The following is a 21,072-nucleotide window of genomic DNA, read 5'->3' as shown; positions in this document are numbered from 1 at the left end:
GAAGAGCTTTTAGTCAGTGGAACTCTGCCTAGCAACCACTGACGTTATCACAGTCAGGGGGCTGACTGGCTACATTCAGGAGCCTGGGGAAACATTTTCTTTGTTACCCCCCCCCCCCCATTAAGACCACAGAGATCTGCATTTTGCACTTGGCTGGTATATTTGCATAAAGCCGGGAAGAAAAAAAACAGCAGGGACAGTGGTAGACTGAGCTCACTGGCAGTAGAAATCCCATTTCTGAAAAAGAGAAAGGGAAAACAGTGGGGAGAAAACCAGCGGTCACACACACCACAAAGGATCTAGTGGTTTTAGCAAAGGCTGTGGCGGCAGGGGCCAGGTTTGGCCAAACGCGTGCTATGCAGATTAGCCAGAGCCCCTTAATCTCTGCACCCCTCAATCTGACAAGGACTTAACAATCACTCCCTATTTTACAGAGGAGAAAACTGAGGCAGGGACTTTGTCCCAGCGCACACAGCTACACTGCCAGGGAGCCAAAGGCAGGAGAATCTTTGCTCATTATCACAACCCCAGGGTCCTCCCTCTGGATCCCCGCCAGCCCCCAAGACACTCACATCTGTCTTCACATCCATTTTGCCAGGTTTCAGGGTCTGGTCCTCACGTACAACACTACTGGGGAAATAGCCCAGGCGAGCAGCTAAATCTCCATAGTAATCTCCCTGAACCTGGAGAGGAAAAATTCAAAGCCAGGATCTGGGAAGATGGCAAACTCATTCCTACTGAAGACCATAGCACTTTTCTTCTTCCTGATCTCCAGATGGTTGGCTTCATCCCTGTCGCTCAGACTTCAGTTTACAGTCACTACATGGTGGCCCTCCCCGACCATCCGAAGTAGCCACCCAGTCAATGTGTATTAATTCTCAGAGGAGCACATATTTGCTGATATTTTTGGATGGCCTGTCTCCTTCTATTAGAATAAAAGGGATCGTTCACTGTTGAATCTTCAGGGTCGGGAACAGAGCCTGGCACTATAGTGGGTGCCCCATGATTGCTCAACAAGGTAAAAACCAAGTAGATCACAATACCTCCTCCTCTCCCCTCACCCCTGCCAAACTACTTCAGTCCACCCCCTCGAATTTTCCCTTTGGGTGGAAAATTGGGTCATACTCCCACCCCACCCCCATATCCTTTCCTCCTCTGTTCTCCGAAGACTCACACTGCCTCCCCAGAAGAGCCGCCCTCGGCCCTTCAGCTTGGAGAAGACATACACGACTTGGCCCCTGTGTATGGTCAGGAAACGGCAGTCGGGGGCCACGTAGTCCTGAAGGGCCACAGCCATGGAGATAGGGTCTGGGGAAGGAAGAGAAGGGAATGACAGCACCCTCCACACCGGCTGGCCACCCCAGCCCCCAGTCCCCAGCTCTTACAGCTGCATTCCTCATCAGCACACAGCTTGCGGTCAGCCAGCTTGGGCATGGCGCGGCCCCCGACACTGGGCCCCAGGAAAGTAGACAGCAGAATGATAACACCGAGGAACGCTGGTGACCCAGCCATCATGGGCTCCGGAGCAAGAAAGTGATCGAGGGGGAAATGGGGTCTCCAATTTCCTTCTGCCCTCCCTCTCTCCAGCAACACAAGGAAACCTGTGTTCTCGGTGCTGTCTCCGCCCTTAACCAGTCCCAAATTTCGCCCACAACATGGAGAGGCTGCTACCCAGCCAGAACCATTTCAAGGATAGGGTGAGGGCTGCCTGCCCAGGGAAATGCCCAGATAGGCCCAAAGCAGCCCAGGCCACTCCAAGTGCCAGCCACCCCCCACCCCAACAATACAGGTTGAGATATTCAATTCCATCTTCTCTTGAGGCTGCTTGGGTACCTGGGCCCCTTCCATGAACAGAAACAGGGAGCTAGTACAGAAAACTACCTTGGAATTTCCTGTGCTTGAGGACAGAACAAGACAGCCTTTTGATCACCAGAAACAGACCCCACCCTCAAGGACCAAGTATTTTATGCTAGATCTCAAGGCTAGTAATGCCCTCCCATAATCACTATTTATCTTCCCAAGGCACTTCCTGACTGGGTGACCTGGGCTAAGCAATTTTTCTGAGAGCCTCGCCTACTCCTCTATAAAATGGGGATCAGGAAAGCAAAGTCAGAGTACTCAGCACATAATTTTTTATCTTATTAACTCAAATGGACACTCTGCATCACCTTAAGAGGGCTGTTATAACCCCTCGCCATGAAAATGGCAGGGAGAGCCTTCAGAAACTTGCTCAAGGTTAGAGCCAGAAGCAGAAAGGCCAGACAGGATCTGGCTCCAGGCCCACACCCGTCAGAGTGTGGAGCTGTGGAGCTGTCCATTGCCCAAGGTCAGGAGAAAGTGGGGGAAGGGGGATTGGAACTCAAGTCTCAACCTCTGAAACTTTCCAATAGATCTCCGTGCCCAGGTCATTCTCCTGGGTGGCATCTTCCATCCTCGAGCATTCTTACCTTTGGCCTCAAGTCCAAACTTTTGTGAGGGGAAAGTAAATTGGGCTTAGGGGTGGGGCAGAATTCATCAAGGTCAGAGCCTGGACCTCAGCCATCTCTGTGCCCTCCAATACCCTGCACCGTCACCTTGGACGGGAGAAACCGCTCTGCTCCAAAGTCACGTCCAATAATCGGCCTTCCTTGATCAGCTGGGACTGTTCCCAGCCCTACCACCCCAGCTGTCTTATCAGAACATAGTATTTGCAGTTGGCTTGTCTGTTTTCATTCACCACTGTGTCCTGTGCCAAGAACGGTAGGTACTCGGCAACTCTTTGCTGAGTTTATAGTGTTTCCTAGGTGCCTGGCAGCAGTGGGTGTGTGTTTGGGGTAGTGGGGTGTACCAACAGGAAGTACTGAAGTACTAACATACAGGAACTCTTCCCTTACGCGGGAAGAAAATGAAACTTGGAGTTGGGACATCCACTGCTCCTGGGGAACAGCTAGGGAGTGCACCGGGCAGACAATAAAAATCAGGATCTACTGACCACAGAACCTGTGGTTGCCAGCGTGGTGGGCGAGATGTTTCCATTTGCAACCGGCAATAAAGACTTGCCTCTTAGTGGAGACAATTCCTTTCTCCCTTCAGTCTTTCAGGTCCTAAAGGAGAGAGACTGTATTTGGTGCTGTTAAGTCTTTATCACTGCAAATGCTGATGTTCCTCTTTAATAGAAAAGAGCAGACAAAAACAGGAGCAGGCTTGGGGTTAGAGCCTCCACAGACGAAGACCAGACAGTACTGAACATTGGCTTCAGAAACTCATTTCTGTGGTCAATTTTCTACTTCTGGCAAATGATCTCATTTTTCTATGTGCATGGCGTGAGAGTCTTAAACAACACATATATGTATTTTTTAGTCCATTAAAAAATTTGCCAGGGGTGCCTCGTTAAGCATCTGATTTCATTCAGCTCCTGATCTCAGGACTCTGAGATCGAGCCCCAACTCGGGCTCCCTGCTCAGCTGGGAGTCCGCTTGTCCCTCTCCCTCTGTGCCCTCTCCCCATTCTCTCTCAAAAAAATAAATAAAATCTTTAAAAAAAAAGTTTTTTCCAGATCAGGTGTGTAACAGACTGCTGAAGGTCCCTCCTTTGATCTCCTTTCTTACCCATAGCTTCAGCTGGGTCACGTTCACTGTCCAGTCAGAAATTCCTTTTCCTAGACTCCCCTGCAACCAGGACTGGAGGGCGTGGTTCAGCCACCTGCCCGGCGGGTGGCCAGCAGGGAAGATTAGCGCTGTTTGAAGTGGCCACACCCTTTGTTCCTGGTCAGTGGCTTCCCATGTGGGAAGGGCACTTCCACTCCTTCCTGAAGGTTGGACTGAAGCTCAATCAGAGACCACAAACCTCAACTCAAGTGTCTCAAACCCAAGCTACCCCTCCTTCTATCTTTCCAATGAGTTCCTGAGCATCCAGTTCCCTTCCTTTTCTTCCTGAAGTATCCAGCAGGGTTTGTGGGGCCTGTCACTATGACAGAGGCATTTCTTTCTGAAGATTCAAAAAAGGCATAGAAAAATCTCTTTCTTGACACTCTTATCATGTTAGGAAAAAAACATACAAATCTACAAAATGAATAGTGTGCCCTTAAATTTAGGTGGGATCCTTGCATAGTACATGATCTGCCGAACTGTACGTGGCAGCCGGGGTTGCAATTTCCTGTTCTGAATGCTGAAAGGAGACAAAAAAGGAATTTTTCCAAACTGGCGAAGATGCCTGAAGCTTAGACAAAGTTACTACACTATTCTGTGTTTCCCCAAGGTTGGAAACCCCAACATGCTAAGAGGTCCAAACACCCAGAATATTCTGATGTGCAAGAAAAGGCGGCACAAAGCGTAAGAAAATAAAAACGACAAATGGTTGTGAAAAACGGAACCTCAAAAAAACCACTTTAATTCCGGCCTAACAGCGCCAGGTGCAATGTCTGGGGACAGACTCTGGGTACAATGCTGTGTGGCGACCACTCACTCACACACGGCTCTGAGAAGGCCCCCAAGGGGGACTTACCTTCAGGGGGCTGAGCCAAGGGGGGGAAGGGGTGGCCCCAGAACAGGGGGCAGGGGCAGGCAGGGGGAAAAGGTGCTACTTCTTGGCAAAGGAGATCTTCATGGCATTGTTCTGGGTGATCTTGAAACCCTGCAGTGCGTCCCGAGCGGCCCCTGCCTGGACCTCATTGTCAAACTCCACAAAGGCAATGTCATGCCGCCCGGGGACCAGTCGGACCTCCTTGAAGCCAGGGAACCTGAAAGAAGGGAAAAGATCTCAGGGAGCCAGACTCGGCATGTTCCCCGAATGTTCTGGCATTGGGAGCGTAGAGGCCAGGGATGCTGCTGAACATCCCACAATGCACCACGGGCGATGATTATCCAGCCCCAGATGCACAGTGCAAAGTGGAGGAACCTCAACAGGAACAAGTACACGCAAGACAAACGTGTCATTTAAGGAAATGTTTTAACGTGAACACCTATGCCTTTGTAACCTACAACTTAGATCAAGAAACAGGATACATGGGGCGCCTGTGGGGCTGTCAGTTAAGCGTCTGCCTTCAGTTCAGCTCAGCTCATAATTCCGTGGTCCTGGGATCGAGCCCCAGATTGGTCTCCCTGCTCAGCGGGGTGCCTGCTTCTCCCTCTGCCCCTACCCTTCTTGGGCTCTCTCTCTCTCTGCCTCAAAGTCTTTTAAAAATAAAAATAAATTTTTAAAAAATTAAGAAAAAGAAACAGGACACTGCCCGCCCCCATGTCCTTCCCCAATCATAACCCACCCACCCTGTTCCGGGAATAAACACTACCCTTTCTACGATCCGCTGTTTCTCTCATTTCCCCGTTCTCTTCCCTAACTTCCTTCCCCATTGGGCAACCATCCTCATGCTTGCTGGGTACACTTTCTTCTGCCGCTGTTCTTACAAAGTACGTATTGTTTTACAGGAGGATATACGTATGATACTGTTTTTTTTCTGCCTTACGGAGTTTCGCAAAATTCCCTGTCGACACTGTTACAAAGAACCACCCGTGCTGCTCTGTTCCTCCGACTGCCCCAGAGCAGACCACAGCCAAGAAGTGCGTCTGACCTCTCCATCTCCCCAACTCCCCAGCAGCCGGAGGAATGAGGTCCAACCACACTCCTTGGGACTTGTCTTAAGAGTATCTTTAGGGGGCGCCCGGGGGCTCAGTTGGTTAAGCGTCTGCCTTTGGCTCAGGTCATGATCCTAGAATCCCAGGATCGGGCTCCCTGCTCAGCAGGGAGTCTGCTTCTCCCTCTGACCCTCCCCTGCCTTGTGCTCTGGCTCTCTCTCTCAAATAAATAAAACCTTCCATCTGCTTGGTACCACCTCACTGTTATTTTATATGCACCTAGCATTTTTCTGGTTTAGAGACTAGAAAGAGGCGGCCCGGGGCTCCCCCACCCTCACAAAGTCAAAGAAGGTCCCACACTGCTACGCCCTAGGCTTGCCAGTACTGCACCTCCTTGGCCGTGGGCCTGGCCTCAGTTTCCACATTTTAGGCCTCCAGTCACTGTCCTGTCTGCAAATCCCAAGCAGGCTCAGGACGCCACCAACCTGGATATGGTGCCATCTCCTGGCCATCACCCTCTGGCCCCTGCCCAGCACCCGGCCCCACTTACTGGTTGAAAAGCATGGACAGCATGAGCTCGTTGGTCTCCTCGGGCAAGTTGGTGAGGAATAAAATGTGATTTGGTGGATTTTCTGAAAGCTGCAAGGGAGTGACAGAGCCATGAGTCTAGTGGGGGACCTATTGCCTTTCTGTTTCCCAGCCCCGCCCTGCTTGAATTCTTTCTGGGCCCTTCACCTGACATCCCTGAGGTTGCCTGTCTATACCGACTTGCCCCCACCAGGACATAAGCCACAAAGAGCACTGCCCTAGCCATCGGCGGGCTCTCCGCAGTTCACCGAGTCTGACTAGGTTCTGGTTGCCCCTCCAGCCTCACCCTGACCACCCGAAGCTCCGCCCCTGTAACCAAGCCCCCACCGGTCTCTGTCCCTTTCCCTTCGCACGTCCCAGCTATTTATGACACCCAAGAGAAGGAGACACTTACAGGCTGGGCAGGCGGCATCTGGCCCGGCATAAGCTGCTGTGGGGGCAGGGCCCCTGGTGGGATCTGGCCGGGAGCCAGGCCTGGGGGCGGGATCATGCCTGGAGGCGGCATGTAGGGAGGCTGGCCAGGCATGTGGTGCATGATGCGGGGCGCCTGGGTCATCGGGGGCATGCCCTGAGGAGAGAGGACGGCAGGGCTGAGCAGGGCGGGTGTGACGTCAGCAGGAGGCAGAGAGGACCAGAGCGCATCGGGAGACCCAGAGTGTGAAAGACGCAAGGAGAGAGCCCAAGGCACCCATGGAGACAAAGGTCACCGGAAGGAAAATGGATGGACCAAAACCTACATGAGCACAGGCTATACTTTTCCTTACAAAAACTCACTTGGGTGGGGGAAGACACCTGCAGAGAGAGGAACAGACAGTGGAAGGCAGAGCAGGAGGGGCTGGGCAGGGCAGATGCTGAGGGAGACGGGAGGCGTGGTGGGGAGAAGGGAGCCAGCCCCAGGGAGCACAACTCCGACCCCCAGAGAAGATGGGCGGCTGGAGCGGGAACCACAGCTGAGGACTCAAAGGTGGACAAAAAACTGGGTGCAGAAGAAGGGAGTGGGTCAGAGCAGGGAAGCGGGGCCGTAACACCAACCCCACTGCTGACGCCAGACACAAAGGGAGCCAGCATCGGCGAAAGACGGACAAACAGTGTTTGACCCAAGCAGCAGAGCCAATGTGGAGACCCCAAAGTAAGGAAAAGACTTTTCTGAAGTATCTTGTGCTTTTCTCCATTCTGTTTAGAAAACAGGATGTTTCTACTTCTCGGGCCCTCACGAAGGTCATGAAGAGATTTTCCTGTTTCCTTCTAGAAGCTTTATTGTTTTAGCTGTCACACTGAGGTCTATGACTCATCTCAAATTAACTTTCATAGCTGAGGTAAGACTAATACTTTGCTTCATAAATACTGACCAATTGGTCCAGCACTGTTTATTAGGGGGAAAAAAAAAGTCCGTTTACTACTGGACCTTGTTGGAGACTTCACCGGCTGAGAAAGCCTGTGTGGACCTTTTCTGGACCCTCTTCTGCAACCTGGTCCATCTTCCACCCCAACATCACATTACCTTGATGACTATAGTGCCCCCCCCATTTCATTCTCCTCTCCCACCTTGCCTTGCCTCTTCACACACCTTTGGAAATGGACCGCCAATGCCCTCCTAATTCCTGCTGGCGTTTTGACTGGATTTGTGTTGCGTGTTAGACCAATCTGGAGAACTGGCATCTTAAGTTTTGAGTCTCCCATCCATTTGCCGAGTTCACCTCCCACTTCTCTCAGTGATGTTCTGTACTTTTAGTGGGTGGTTTCTGCACACCTTTCATTACATTTAATCCTGCGGTATTTTCAAATTTGGAGTCCACGTGTTTGTTATACTAGCACAGAGAAATAAAACTGGTTTCTTCCACACCGACCTTCTCTCTGGTGAGCCTGCTAAATTAAATTCACTAATGAATCCAAAAAAGTGGTTCGTGGCTTCCTCTCGATTTTCTGCATAGGCATTAAGACACAGACAACAAGATCAAGGTCTAGGGGAGAAAGAAACTAAGGGACAGACACACAAGAGCAAGAAAGCTTCTGCAAAACAGTCAGATAAGCACGGAGGCCCTTCCAAGTGTAGACATCACCCAGTTGTGCTATCCCTCAATGAGAGGCGAACAAGTTCTAGTAGGAAATGGAAAGGGAGGGAGCCAGAATCCCAAGAGGAGCCCTCCCTGCCCTGACTATGCCCACATGCCAGGCCATAAGGCTAAGGCAGGCCTGATGGAGAGAGGGCAGCATCTCTGGGCCCTGGCTTACCGGAACAGGCCCCTGGACGGCCCCCACCACAGGGGCGGCTGCCCCACCCTGCACGGCCTTCTTGGCTGCTGGGGTCTCCTGGCTCTTGGGCTTCCTCTTCTCCCGCTTGCGGTCCCGCTCCACAAAGGTGCCCTTCATCTTAGCAATGATATCCGAGTCAGTCTTTGCATACTGAATGCGCTGCCAAACAGAGAGCAGAGGGTGAAGAGTGTCGATCTCAAGGCCAAATTGCCTGGGTGCAAAAGCAGACCTTTACCAGCAGCTCAGTGAGTACGATTATGGAAATCGCATGGCCTCAACATCCTCATCTATAAAATGGGGACTGTGGAGATTTCCCACTTGAAAAAGATGACCATAAGGCCTGAATGAGTTTAAGTGCTTGAAACAGTAGCTGGCACACAGTAAGTGGGTTGCTGGGATTTTGAAGGGAAGATAGGACAGTCCTGAGCATTGGGTCAAAGGCAGAAACCCGAGGAAACAGGGCCAGGACAGGAACATTATGGGGGGAAGGGGTGGTTCCAATCACACAAGAGTTCAGACCTCCAGAGAAGCTTGGGTGACTCAGTCGTTAAACATCTGCCTTTGGCTTGGGTCATGATCCCAGAGTCCTGGGATCAAGCCGCACATAGGGCTCCCTGCTCGGCGGGAACCCTGCTTCACCCTCTCTCTCTCCCCCTGCCTGTGTTCCCTCTCTCACTGTGTCTCTGTCTGTCAAATAAATAAAACCTTAAAAAAAAATAAAACCCACAGGCTAAAGCTCATTTTCAGCAGATTATGGAGACCCTCTACTCTGGGGGTACAGCAATGAGCCCATCAGACAAAGGCCCCGCCCTCATGCTGTACTGAGAGACATGAGAAAGATGCTCAGAGCATGTGACTCTCAATCTCAGGATTTTGAGTTCAAGCCCCAGGTTGGGCATGGAGCCTACTTAAAAAAAAAAAAAAAAAAGAGATACGAATGAAACATTTCAGAGTGTGGCTAAGAGAGGCCTTGGTGAAGTGACACTGGTGTAGAAAGGGAGGGAGGGAGACCCAAGGAGGGAGTGAGCAGATTTCACTGGTGTGCTGGAGGCAGCCCTGGGGCCTCATGTAGAGAAGAGCCTGTGGGGAGCAGGGGTCCAAGCAGAGACCAGGAAAGCCATGGGGGAGGAGGAAGAAGCAGGCCACTGCAAAGGTTCAGAAGACCTGGCTAACTTGACAGACTCCTGCACAGAACTCACTCTCAGGGGGCGCCTGGGTGGCTCAGTAGGTTAAAGCCTCTGCCTTCCGCTCAGGTCATGATCCCAGGGTTCTGGGATCGAGTCCCGCATTGGGCTCTCTGCTCAGCAGGGAGCCTGTTTCCCTTCCTCTCTCTCTGCCTCCTTCTCTGCCTACTTGTGATCTCTATTTGTCAAATAAATAAATAAAATCTGAAGAGAAAAAAAAAAGTGTCTGAAATGCTCTGAGCAGTGATCTGGGGAGCAGGGGAGAACTGACCCAGTAACATTATGGTCTTTATACTTCAAGAGTGAATTCCCAGCTGCCCCAGAAAAGCCATATAAGATGCAGCAAATCTGGGCTCACGCCCAGAGGTGACAGCAGGCAAATCAGTGCCCCATCCACACAGAGGGGAGAGTTCCAGGCTACCTCGCCGCTCCTGGGGCCCACTGTCTTCCACAGGAGGTGATCCGCCTGGGACCTGGACATACCAGCATTTGCTGTTCCCTCCCCCAAGGGAGTTGGTTCAAGGAGGCATGTTCCCATCAGGTGAAACTCAGATGATAGAGGGATAAGGGAAAAGGCCCCAAGAACAAAAGATGGCTGCCGACGATCCGACAGGAACACTAGTTCAGGGCAGGTACTTTAAGCCATTCTTCACCTTCCAGAATGCAGCCCCCTGGCTGTCCATATGATCTTTTTTTTTTTTTTAAAGATTTTATTTATTTATTTGACAGACAGAGATCACAAGTAGGCAGAGAGGCAGGCACAGAGGGAGGAGGAAGCAGGCTCCCCACTGAGCAGAGAGCCCGATGCAGGGCTTGATCCCAGGACCCTGATATCATGACCTGAGCCGAAGGCAGAAGCTTTAACCCACTGAGCCACCCAGGCGCCCCTGTCCATATGGTCTCTTGAACCTCAATCCACCCGTTTCTACCCATTCACGGCCCCCCACCTGGTCGGGGCTGGAGCTCCTGCCCATGCCATCTCCCCTAAACTCCAGCTTCTAATCCACGCTCCCCCACAGCCAGAGGCATCTCCCTAAACACTTCTGTGGCTCCCCAGCACCCCCACCCCATGCTCACCCTTCTCTCCAGCCAAACCAACTTGACCCACTTCCTCGACTGCAGAGGCTCTCAGTTACCTAACACTTTCTCCCCTGCCTTCCCTAGCTAGTCCTTCTCCTTTGAGCCTCACATCTAGAAAGCCTTCTCTGGGCCCCCAGACTGGGTCAGGTGCCTCCCCTAAGCTCCCCAAGATCTGTGCACTTCCCCTATCCTGGTCCTGACTCCTCTGGGTCGTCATCACCTGGGGTCTGCAAGGACAGAGCTGGGGGCTCCCTCAGTCACTGGGTACCCCACCGCCGGCTCCAGCACAAAAAAAAACAGTGAATGCTGACAAACAGCCAGAGAGACTCCAGACTTTAGGGGACCAGACTACGGGTGACAAGAGGTCCAGACCCATCTAGTCTGCCACAGCACTCACCATGGGCTTGTCGTAGAACGGGAAACCCTGCATGGAGCGCAGGGCGTTGGTGGCACTGCTGACCTCCTTGAAGATGACAAAGGCCTGGCCCCTCATCTTCAGGCTTCGGGAAACCAGGATATCCAGGATCTGGCCAAACTGGGAGAAGATGGCATAGAGGGACTTCTTCAGCTCTGCAGGGGAAGAAAGGGAAGGCCCATGGGTGACTGGAGGTCTTGGTACCTTGTCCGGGGGCTGAGATCCTTTTTCAGAGCCGAGAGAGGCCCAGAAGGGAAACCATCAGCCACCTGATACGATGTCGCAGGTCAGGAACCCCTCAAGGGCCAGCAGTAGAAGCAGCAACCAAGAACACTGGGGTGAGTTGTGGGGGCTCCTCTGAGAGCACGGAGGGTGCTGGTACCTCCTGCTAGACGAAGAAGAGGAGGCGCACGTAACAAAGGGCCTATGACAAATGCTCAATAAATGTGAGCATGCTTTTCCCGCTCACTGGCACCTTGACCCAGGTCTGGGTGAAGCGGCCCTGGCCAACCTCTCCAACCTGGTCCCCCCACACTCCACCCCATTCCCCTACTTCCAGTCACACTGGCCTCACAGCCCTTTCCCAGACCAGGACACGGATGCTGCCTCAGGACCTTTGCCCAGACTACTGCCTCCACCACAAGAACCTTTTTCCTGTTGTGTCCACAGCTGTCTCCTAGTCAACCAGGTCTCAGTAACAGTGTTCCAACTTCAGAGGCCTCCCCCTGATCACCCTGTCTTAATAAAGGTGCCCTGTTGCCACTCTCCCCACTCCTCGTACCCTACTTGCTTTTCCTTTGCAGTCTTGCCCACCTCCTGACCTCAGATGTGCCTACTGGTTTAGTGATCCTTAACCACGAGCCCCTCCCACTGGCTTACTGCAATACTCCGCGCAGACTTTAGTGGCCACCCGTCTCCAAAAACACTTGCGTGAGTAAAGATACCATTATATGTTTTATGGAAAAAAAGTCACCAAATTCTCACAACCACTTTACGAGATAGTGACCGTAATAGTCTTCATTTTACTAAATGGAAACAGGCGCTCAGAGGATTCGTCAGTGGCTCCGGAATGCCATGGAGGTACTGGGAAGCTATAGAGCGGGACCCAAGTCCATCTGAGCCCCACACCACTGCATCTAACAAACCACCACACTTGACAGGGCGCCTGGATGGCTCAGCTGGTTGCACGTCTATCTTCGACTCAGGTCCTGATCCCAGAGTCCTAGGATCGAGCCCAGCATTGGGCTTCCTGCTTGGTGGGGAGCCTGCTTCTCCCTCTCCCACACCCTTCACTTGTGTTCCCTCTCTCACTGTGTTTCTGTCAAATAAAATCTTAAAAAAAAAAAAAGTCACTCCCCTGGACTCTGGGCCTCTCTCCTTTCTCCCCTCTTTCCCACTCAAGTTCAGTCTCCATACATCATCCTCACACCAGACTGTGTCCCTCGCCTGGCTCCCAGATGGCCTCAGGACAAAGTCTAATGGCCCATCGCCCACAAGAGGCCAGGTCAGTGTACTACTCACTGGAGGGTTCTCCCTGGACACAAGCCTCAGTCACACAAAACTAGCTGTCATTTCCAGAATGCCCCAGGGTCTCTTTGGCCGTTAGACATCTGCCCATTGGTCCAGGTTCGGAACACTTTTCTCCCTCACAACATACACACAGCTTCCTCTACTTGGAAGGCTCCTCTGAAATGTCTCCTCTTCTATGAGAAGGAACAAATGCCTCTATCCACGTGCCCCACTGGCTGGGCACCATACTCTTAAGAGCACATACAGGGGACTTACATGGCTTGTCTGGTTTTCTTCAACGGTAACTTTATTAGCAACCTCAAACTTAATCCCAGCAAACTCCTTTGGTTCTCCCTGAGAATTTTCTTTTTTATTCCCCCTCCCCCAAGATTTTTCTTAAGGGGATAAGAGACAAATTTTACCCAGCCCTTACTAACGACTGGATACCATATAAGGAAGCACTGCATAGATGATGTCTGGCTCAGGTAATCCATGTAACGTCCATGCAAAGAAAGTACCAGGACTTTGTTCAGTTTTCAGATACAGAAAATGAAATTCAATAAAGGTGATAAAGGAAATGGAAAAAATACATCTAATGTCAGGAATCGAATTCTTAAGCCGAATTCCACGCTGGTGGCCTCAACCCCTTTATCTTGCTGTGTGGCCTTGGGCAAGTCATATCACCCCTGAGTCTGGTTCCTAATCTGAGAAAAAGGTGTTATAGCTCCTTCCTGAAGGGCTGCTGGGAGAATTTAAAGTAGTAAAGATGTACATATCAGTTCTCGATAAGGGTGTTAGCGATGTTACTATAATTCCATCTCCTTTTGGAAATCAGATGCCTCCATCGTGGTCTGATCACTGAGAATACCACCGTGACCAAGACCATCCCAGCGCTTATCCTCATGGAGCTCCCAGATCAGTGCAGACAACCCCCTAACAGCCCAGAACAATCAGGGCTTGAGCGGGACATGTCCTGGGCCTATGGGAAGTCAGGGGCAGGCACCTGAGCCGTAAGGGGACGCCAAAGGGTTCTTGGAGGAGTCCTGTGAGCTGAGACGTTCAGGGATGAACCACAGTGACCAGGTTAATGGCCAGAGCGTAAGATGGACTGCAGGAGAGTTAAAGACACAAGAAGCAGTGAGTGCAAAGGCTGAAGAATTAACCGACAGTTTGGCTGCAGAAGGCGAAGGAAGAGACGTGAATGCGGGGGATGGAAGAAGGGGCCGGCTCCTGCGAGGTCACCTGGAGTCTGGACTATCCCCAGAACTCACCATCCTTCTTGATCTTCTCGTTGAGATTGTTGATATAAATAGTGTGGTTGGGGCGGGTCTCGGGAACTGCCATGGAGAGGTGCCGAGGTAGAGCTGAAAGAAGGAAAAAAGGTAACTTCAGCCCTGGGTTTCTCCAAATCCTCTGTCCCAAAGCGGGCTTAACGGGTTGCTGAGGGATCTTACTTCCAGGAGGAAGTGAGGAGAGGCGGGAAAGCGGCACAGCTCGGAAAACAAAGCGAAAGCGGGACCCTACTTCTCCTCCCCGCGTGGTAGAGGGAAATCTCTAGAGGTCTACTACGAGTCCCAAGATGCTCTACTTGACCCAGTAGGCGGAGCGTCCTAAGTGGCGAATCCCATTGGCTTAGGAGCTCAAAGGGCGGCCCAGGAGAAAAACCCGGATGTAGGAGCCAGTTAAGTAAAGAGACGACTCTGAAGCGCCCTAACCTCGCGCAGCGGGAAGATAGTTTCCCCACACGAGGCGCGAGAAGGCCCAGGAGGCAAACGCTCCCCTGGCCTGGCGTCGATGGCCGCCGTCGCCCAAGATTACTCACCAACAGAGCCGCACGTTCCGCAAGTGTCGCCGCGTCGGTTTCTGAGAGTCGACTACGAAAGCTTCCTCTTCTGGTCCCGCCTTTGTCTTTCTGCAAGCCAATCCCGCGCGGAAACTCAGTAGCTTGACCAATCAGAGTCAAACTCGCCCAAATCTTGCCAATCAAAACGACATTTGGGTTCCCGCCTCGGCAGAAAAACCCCGCCCGATCCGTCCTGAGGGTCTTGGGACCAATCAACGAAGGCCCACCCCCTCACGCGCTTCTGACCAATGGGGAAGCCGCTCGCCCTTGGGCAGCTTCCGGGGGCGGTCCTTTGAAAGTCTCTCCAACACCCTCCCACGCCCCGCCTTCTCTCGTTACGTGGCTCTGTAGGGGTGGGCACGAGTCGCGAGTCCCGCCACGTGATAAGGGATAATGTGTGCTGCGGCCGCCATTTTGCTGGAAGGGGAGGAGTCTCTGTCTCCGTCACTTATCCCGGTGGTATCGCGGTTCTTAGCGTCCTCCGATCTCTGAGCCTTCCCCAAGCCAGAGAGCTTTTCCTTTCGCGCTCCGATTCCGGGACCTTCTCCACGACTAAGCCATCCTCCCTGCCAGGTGTCCAATTTGATGTCTTGACCTCTGATTTATCAAGGTCAGCTCCAAGGTTCCGAACTCGGGCCTGGGATGTGAGGGGTTACAGAGGCTGAATTCTCTGGTCTTTAGCCTTGGGCCACAGATTCCCACCGTTTAGGAGCCCCTCCCTAGAGCCAAGCCTTGATTCCTGAGTTTCCAAAACTCGCCTGGGATAATACAGTAACCCTTAACTAAATTCCTCTCCTGAGCCTTGCAACCCAGCCCCAAACCACAAATCTAGTTCCGGATAAGGGACCCGCCCTGTTAACCCCCTGCTTCCATGGTTCCAAGTGTCAGTCCTGGTCCTTTCAGGCCCACTCTTCAGCACCCAAGTTCTGGAACTCCGCACTAAGACTTTCAGAACGTCCATGCCTGCAACTAGCTCATTTTTAGAGTATCCATCCGGCCCCGATTTTTGATCTTCCAGCACTTGCATGTCATAGACCCCAAAATGATTTCTCGATGCTCTCCCCCGGTAGAGCCCCCAGCCCCTCCACAAACCCCTGTTCCCCAAACCCCCATCACTACACTTCCTCTACCCCCAGATGTCCCCAATTTAGCTTTTCCACCTCCCTCAAGTCTCCAGGCCCCTATCCCCCCACCCCCACCTCCACCTCCTGTCAGGGGGCTGGCTCCCCCTCACGTCTTCGGCCTAGAGAAGAGCCAGCTCCTGAAGGAGGCTTTAGAGAAGGCCGGCCCAGTCCCCAGGAGCAGAGATGACGTGAAGAGGCTCCTGAAGCTGCACAAGGACCGGTAGGGTGTCACCAAACCACCTGTCCCCAGGTCACTTCAACTGTCTTCTCTTGGGGTTTCCTGTTTCCTCAAAGTCAAAAACCTCTGCTGTCTACTTAGACCCATGCAGGGCATGCCTTCCACAAAGAGGAGAAATCCTGTCCCCACAGGCACCTAGTCCAGGGGCAGGGACAGATCCCTTCCTCACCAGTGACAGCCCAAAGTGGTAAGAGCTATAATAAGGGAGTCCTGGCAGCGGTCCTGGCCAGACCTGGGGGTTCGTGGGGACTGAGAGCTGTCCCGGGTGTGAGGAGGAGAATTAACAGCCTGTGCCTCTGCACAGGCTGAAATGAAGAGGTGTTCTTTTCCAGGATCTGCAAATATTTCTTCAACTGGATGGGGGAGGTGGTAAACATGAAGTTCCACAGGTGGACAGGAGCCAGATCACACAGGGCAGGGGCGCCGCGTGGAGGGAGGCGGACGATCCTGAGGGCAGCGGGAGCTGCGGAAGGGCTTTGCACAGAGAGGGAGGCTACCTGTGGGGACTGGAGGTGGTGAGACGGTCAAGGGGTCCAGGAGGAAGCCGGAGCCCCCAGAGATCCAGGTGGGAGGGGGCTAGATCCGGCTTGGGGCTGTGGTGACCCGGTGTAACAAGGCGTGAGTTGCCCAGACTCACGGAAGAAACTTCCAGCTCTCTGGACAAGTTTTTAATCCATTTGGTTAGGACATTGTGGGGCACTATTCTCAGTGTGTTTAGGCATTGGGTTAGTGATTCTGTAAGATAGGAACTATGGTTATGTCATGTTCCCGATGAGTAAACTGAGGCTTATGAAGGTGGTTACTTCACCACAGCACTTAGAGGAACCCAGTCTGCACTCTGGCAGCAGGCCTCAGTGCCTTTAACCACTGTGCTGTGTTACCATCTTCCATCAGGACAGTGCTCCAAACTGGGAACCGGGAGCTTTGGGGTTACCCCACCCCCACCAGCCTTGTTCTTTCACTGGCCTTGGAACAGAAATACTGGATAAGCATGTTGTCCAGCCTCTCCTGAGCCCTGGGGCTGCATTGGATCAAAAATCTTATACTGACTTCCCCAAGGGTGGGGCTGGGCAGGCCTGCAAGGGCTCAATATCTGGCTGATCTCTTAGGCCTGGAGTGTAGTCCTACGTGGTTCTCCTCTAGGCTGGGTTAAGGGATTTTCATCCCCATTGAACAGGCTTGAGAAGGGGGGGGGAAAAATCACAGGAAGGATTTGGGTAAACAGACACCCGCCTTCAAGAAATTTCCTCTAATAAGTCCATTTTCCTGGTTCCCAGTTGCAAAGATTTTGTACATCTGTTCTTTGGCCCTACAACAACCCAGAGAAGGAGCAGGGAGCAGCAGGTAGAAGGAGGATTCCCACTGAGCAGATGAGGACGCGGAGGCTTGGGAGGGGACAAGCGGCTCATCAGGGGAGAGGGAAGTCAGCATCAGAGCCTCGAGCTGCCCTCTGGCCTGAGGACAGCCGGACCTGGGTTCCTCTCCCCATTCCTCAACACTCCACTTCCAATCACACCTCGAGGCCAGGGGGTAGGGGGTTGTGGGGGTAGATCTAGGAGCTGAACTGGTTCCCATGTGACCTGAGCATGATCTGATTCAGTTTCAGAAATGACTTAAAATGGATCCTCTTCTGTGCAGACGTGCCATCCCTCATCCAGGAAGGCCCTCAGTACGTGCCCTCATCTGGGACTCCCACCCCACTCTGCCTTTGCCGTGTGCTTCCTGAGGGCCACTCTGTAGGGTGGGAGGCACGGGTTCGTCCCAGGCATCTTGGGAGGAGATGGAGGGGAGGGAAAGGGGGCTGGAGGGTGGGGTCCTGGGTGCATGTGCAGTGAACTGTTGGAGTGAATGGGCAAGCAAGTAAGTAAGTGAATAGTCTTTATCTCGGACTCCACTTGGCATCTCTTCCTGGAAGCCCAGGTGACCTCTCTCCCCACCTTCCTGGCCTCCCTGCAGCCCACCAGGCCTGGGAAGAAGGAAACCCCCCCAGCACCAGCAGGGCACACCAGTTCCTTACACTCCAGCTTCTGGAGGCAGAGGGGGCTTGGTAAAGACATGACTTAGGGGTGGAGGTACGGGGCCTGTCTCTCCCCAGATGCGGACTGGTGGCCTTGTGGATGGCTAGCACACTCCTGGCACCACCCAGCGGTGTCCCCCTGGAGAGACTTGTGGAGATGGCCATGGAGAGAGGCTACACGGCCCAGGGAGAGATGTTCTCTGGTGAGTTGGGGGCACGGGGGTCTCAAGCCAGTCCTGCGAGGGGACCCTGTTCCAGTCCTCTGGCCCTTCTCCCCCACCCAGTAGAATATTAGGAGGTGGACCCTGGAGCCAGGTTGTCTTCATTCCCAGCCCAGCTCTGCCCACTCCTGCTGGGCGACTGTGGACAAGCAGCTTACCCTCTCTGTGCCTCATTTCCTGCATTTATCCAGAGAAGCGGCGGTTGCAGTGCTCATTCGAGGTGCCGATCCCCACTTAGCCCCTTTTTGCAGCCAGGCACACAGCGATTCTTCTCTCTCTGTCACCCCTGCAGTGGCCGACATGGGCAAGCTGGCCCAGGAGGCACTGGGCTGCCAGGTTGAGCAGCTCCATGGTGGCCTGGGCGGTCCCAACAGAGCCCGCGTCCTATGGCACCTTGTCTCTGGACATCCCCTGCTCATCCCGTATCCCAAGGCCCTGAAGGGAGCTGGGTAGGGAGGGAGAAGGGTGGGTCCCAGGGCCACACTGCAGCTTTGGCCTTAACCCCCTGCACCAGCTACGATGAGGATTTCAACCACGAGCCGTGTCATAGGAGGGGCCACAAGGCCCACTGGGCAGTGAGCACAGGTGGGTCTCCCCTCCCATACTCCTGTGTGCTCCCCGTTTGTCCCCAGCACCCCCCAAGCACCCCACACTCTCAGCCTGACACTGGCATGTCTCCTGTGCTCAGGGCAGGGACCAGGGCTGGCCTGTCCCCGTCCCCACAGGATACTTAGTTAGGGACCTGGCAGGCAGCAGGTGCCTCAGTATCTGCCAATCAGGGTTTCCACAAATGAAAGCTCAGAGCGCAGACTTTAGGATCAAACTGTTTGGGCTCCATAGCGGGTCCAGCCACCTCCTGGCTCTGTGACTCTGGTCTTTCCTTCCTCCATATGAAAATCGAGGCAACGGTAGCAAAGCATATAAAGGTCTGAACAGGGCAGGCGCACTGCATGTGTGAGTCAGCGTCGGCCTCGATCGGCCTCAACATCCTCATACCCCCACCCCCACCCCGCCACCTGCATGTTGGGTGGCCTGGGAGGCTGCCCCATGCCGGGGTCCGTGGCCTCGGCTCCTCTGAGCCTTCCTTTACTAGACAGCAGGAAACCACTGGGTAATGATGCCCACTCTGTTGAATTCCCCCTCCCCTCCCTGTGCTTCTGTCCTGGGACCAGACACTGTAGGTCCAGTCCCAGCCCACCTATGTACCCGCGGCCCCACCAGGCGCTCAGGGATGCATGGAGGCAGCACCCACACCTTCCGTGAAGGGTGGTGGAGGGAGCTTGATGAGCCCCTGCACGGAGTCAGCGCGCCCTCCTGCTCACAGCTTCCCTTCTCCTCCCAGGGGTCCTGCTGGGTGTGCGGGCCGTGCCCTGCCTCGGCTACTCTGAGGACCCCGAGCTGCCAGGTCTGTTTCACCCAGTGCCCACCACGCCCCACCAGCCACCAGCCCTGCCAGAGGAAGGCTCCGCAGGAGCCGTCTACCTTCTTTCCAAGCAGGGCAAGAGTTGGCATTACCAGCTGTGGGACTATGACCAGGTCCGGGACAGCAACCTCCAGCTGACGGACTTCTCGCCCTCAAGGGCCGCCGACGGCCGGGTGTACGTGGTACCTGCTGGTGGGGTACGGGCTGGCCTCTGTGGCCAGGCCCTGCTGCTCAGACCGGGAGACTCCAGCCACTAGCCTGCTGCAGCCCTGAGCCGGGCTGACAGGGTCCTGGGCACAGCTTGGCTTGTCACCATGAGAAGAGTGCCCCGGTTTCTCCCTTTGCAAGAGCTTGCGGATGTGGGCCGTGTTCCCCAGGACCTCCAGCCAGAGACCCTCCACACGGAGGCCCCCTGCCACCCCAGTTCGTCTGGTCCCAGTCCCCTTCTCCCACACCCACCCTGCAGTATTGGGCTTCTGATGCATGGCTGGGGTTCAAGCCAGGAGCCAGTCAAACAAGCTCCCTCTCCAGGAAAGAGACTCACCAGAGCCGGCCTGCAGGTCTTGCCTGTCTGCCCCACCCCGATGTTGCATCCAGACATTTCTCTCTGGTGACCAGCCTCCTCTCTCTGGACACCCGTAGGAGCCTTCTCACTGCACCCCTTGCCGCCCCCCCCGCGTCTGTTCCCATAGAGCCTAGGATGCCTTGCCTTTCAAAATATAAACCAGGTCTTACCACCTACCTCGAGAGAAGCTTCCGGCAGCTCCTTGTTGCTCACAGGACGGGGATAAACTCTCCCAGCCCCAGCTCCTCATGCTTCCTGCCACTAGCCACGCTGGCCTTCCAGGTCCCCAGAGTGTCCTACTCCCTTGCACCCAGTCCTCGGCTAAGGATAACTCCTTCGTTCTCTATTTTGGCTCATCTTCCTTGGGAAGACTCCCTAGCCTCAGGCATGGCTCCTCCCCCACCCTGCCTTCTGGATTAGAAACACACAGAAAGTGCTTCCATGTGCCAACCCCTTTGCCCATTTTAACTCATTTAACTTTTTCTCCTTGTAAGGAAGGGACTAGATCTTCCTCCGTTTTACAGGTAGAGAGACTGAGGCCTAGAGAAGTGTGTGAGGTCTGGCCTGAGGTCACGGCTGGCCAGTGGCAGGGCCAGGATGCAAACCCAGCAGTTAGTCTGTACAGATGTAGGTGGAGAAAGAGGTTCCTGATTGAACAAAGACCTGTCGCTCCCACTCTGAAAGAGGAGGAGCAGGTCTGTCTTGGTCCGAGTACTCAATGCCGGGCAAAGGGTCTTGTTTAGAGATGTCCATTGTGGTGGTTCTCCCCCGAGGAGAGCACCCCCGCCCTCACGCCTCGGACCCCACGGTTGGCACTGTCCGGTGTGCTGTCCTGGGAGGCCCTGAGGGTGCAGCCGGGAGCTGTCCCAGTTGTGAGTCTGTTCCCCACGTTGTCCAACACAGAGAGAGGTTAGAAAAGCAGTGGCCGGTGAACTCCGACTGAATGATCCCAAAGGGCCCATGATCCCATGACCCCACCCAGCACCGACAGTGAAACCGGGAGCCTGGAGCCCACACACCCCAGACGCGAAAGAAAAAACTCCACAAAGCTGACTCTGTGTGA

The 21,072-nt window shown here is 53.8% G+C and overlaps 3 protein-coding genes across 8 annotated transcripts; 1 reads left to right on the top strand and 2 right to left on the bottom strand.

Annotated features, from left to right (window-relative positions):
- Positions 1 to 119: 119 nt before the first annotated feature.
- Positions 120 to 3,078, bottom strand: MIA (MIA SH3 domain containing). The gene is made up of 4 exons (XM_045989004.1): positions 1,386 to 3,078; positions 1,175 to 1,308; positions 573 to 683; positions 120 to 237 (listed from the first exon to the last, which is right to left on the bottom strand). Exons 1-4 carry the CDS (start codon positions 1,513 to 1,515, stop codon positions 214 to 216), a joined length of 399 nt encoding a protein of 132 aa, XP_045844960.1. The 5' UTR covers positions 1,516 to 3,078; the 3' UTR covers positions 120 to 213.
- A 1,266-nt stretch (positions 3,079 to 4,344) lies between these two features.
- On the bottom strand, positions 4,345 to 14,537 carry SNRPA (small nuclear ribonucleoprotein polypeptide A). Of its 2 annotated transcripts, none has more exons than XM_045988997.1 (7): positions 14,401 to 14,537; positions 13,850 to 13,942; positions 11,052 to 11,224; positions 8,370 to 8,549; positions 6,532 to 6,705; positions 6,100 to 6,188; positions 4,345 to 4,717 (listed from the first exon to the last, which is right to left on the bottom strand). In XM_045988997.1, the coding sequence occupies exons 2-7, from the start codon at positions 13,920 to 13,922 to the stop codon at positions 4,558 to 4,560; spliced, it is 849 nt and encodes a 282-aa protein (XP_045844953.1). In that variant the 5' UTR covers positions 13,923 to 13,942; positions 14,401 to 14,537; the 3' UTR covers positions 4,345 to 4,557. The 2 variants fall into 2 exon arrangements, with proteins under 2 accessions (XP_045844953.1, XP_045844954.1); XM_045988998.1 differs by lacking the exon at positions 14,401 to 14,537 and adding an exon at positions 14,033 to 14,102.
- Positions 14,538 to 14,719: 182 nt separating this feature from the next.
- Positions 14,720 to 21,062, top strand: C19H19orf54 (chromosome 19 C19orf54 homolog). 5 transcript variants are annotated; one of them, XM_045988993.1, is made up of 6 exons: positions 14,720 to 15,031; positions 17,384 to 17,452; positions 17,879 to 18,003; positions 18,314 to 18,443; positions 18,536 to 18,606; positions 19,364 to 21,062. In XM_045988993.1, the coding sequence occupies exons 3-6, from the start codon at positions 17,901 to 17,903 to the stop codon at positions 19,699 to 19,701; spliced, it is 642 nt and encodes a 213-aa protein (XP_045844949.1). In that variant the 5' UTR covers positions 14,720 to 15,031; positions 17,384 to 17,452; positions 17,879 to 17,900; the 3' UTR covers positions 19,702 to 21,062. The 5 variants fall into 5 exon arrangements, with proteins under 5 accessions (XP_045844949.1, XP_045844950.1, XP_045844948.1 ...); XM_045988994.1 differs by having other exon boundaries at positions 17,740 to 18,003; XM_045988992.1 differs by having other exon boundaries at positions 14,720 to 15,765.
- Positions 21,063 to 21,072: the final 10 nt, after the last annotated feature.

This window comes from Meles meles, chromosome 19 (assembly GCF_922984935.1).
Source record: "Meles meles chromosome 19, mMelMel3.1 paternal haplotype, whole genome shotgun sequence".
Taxonomy (NCBI): domain Eukaryota; kingdom Metazoa; phylum Chordata; class Mammalia; order Carnivora; family Mustelidae; genus Meles; species Meles meles.
This window is presented reverse-complemented; position numbering and strand designations above follow the sequence as displayed.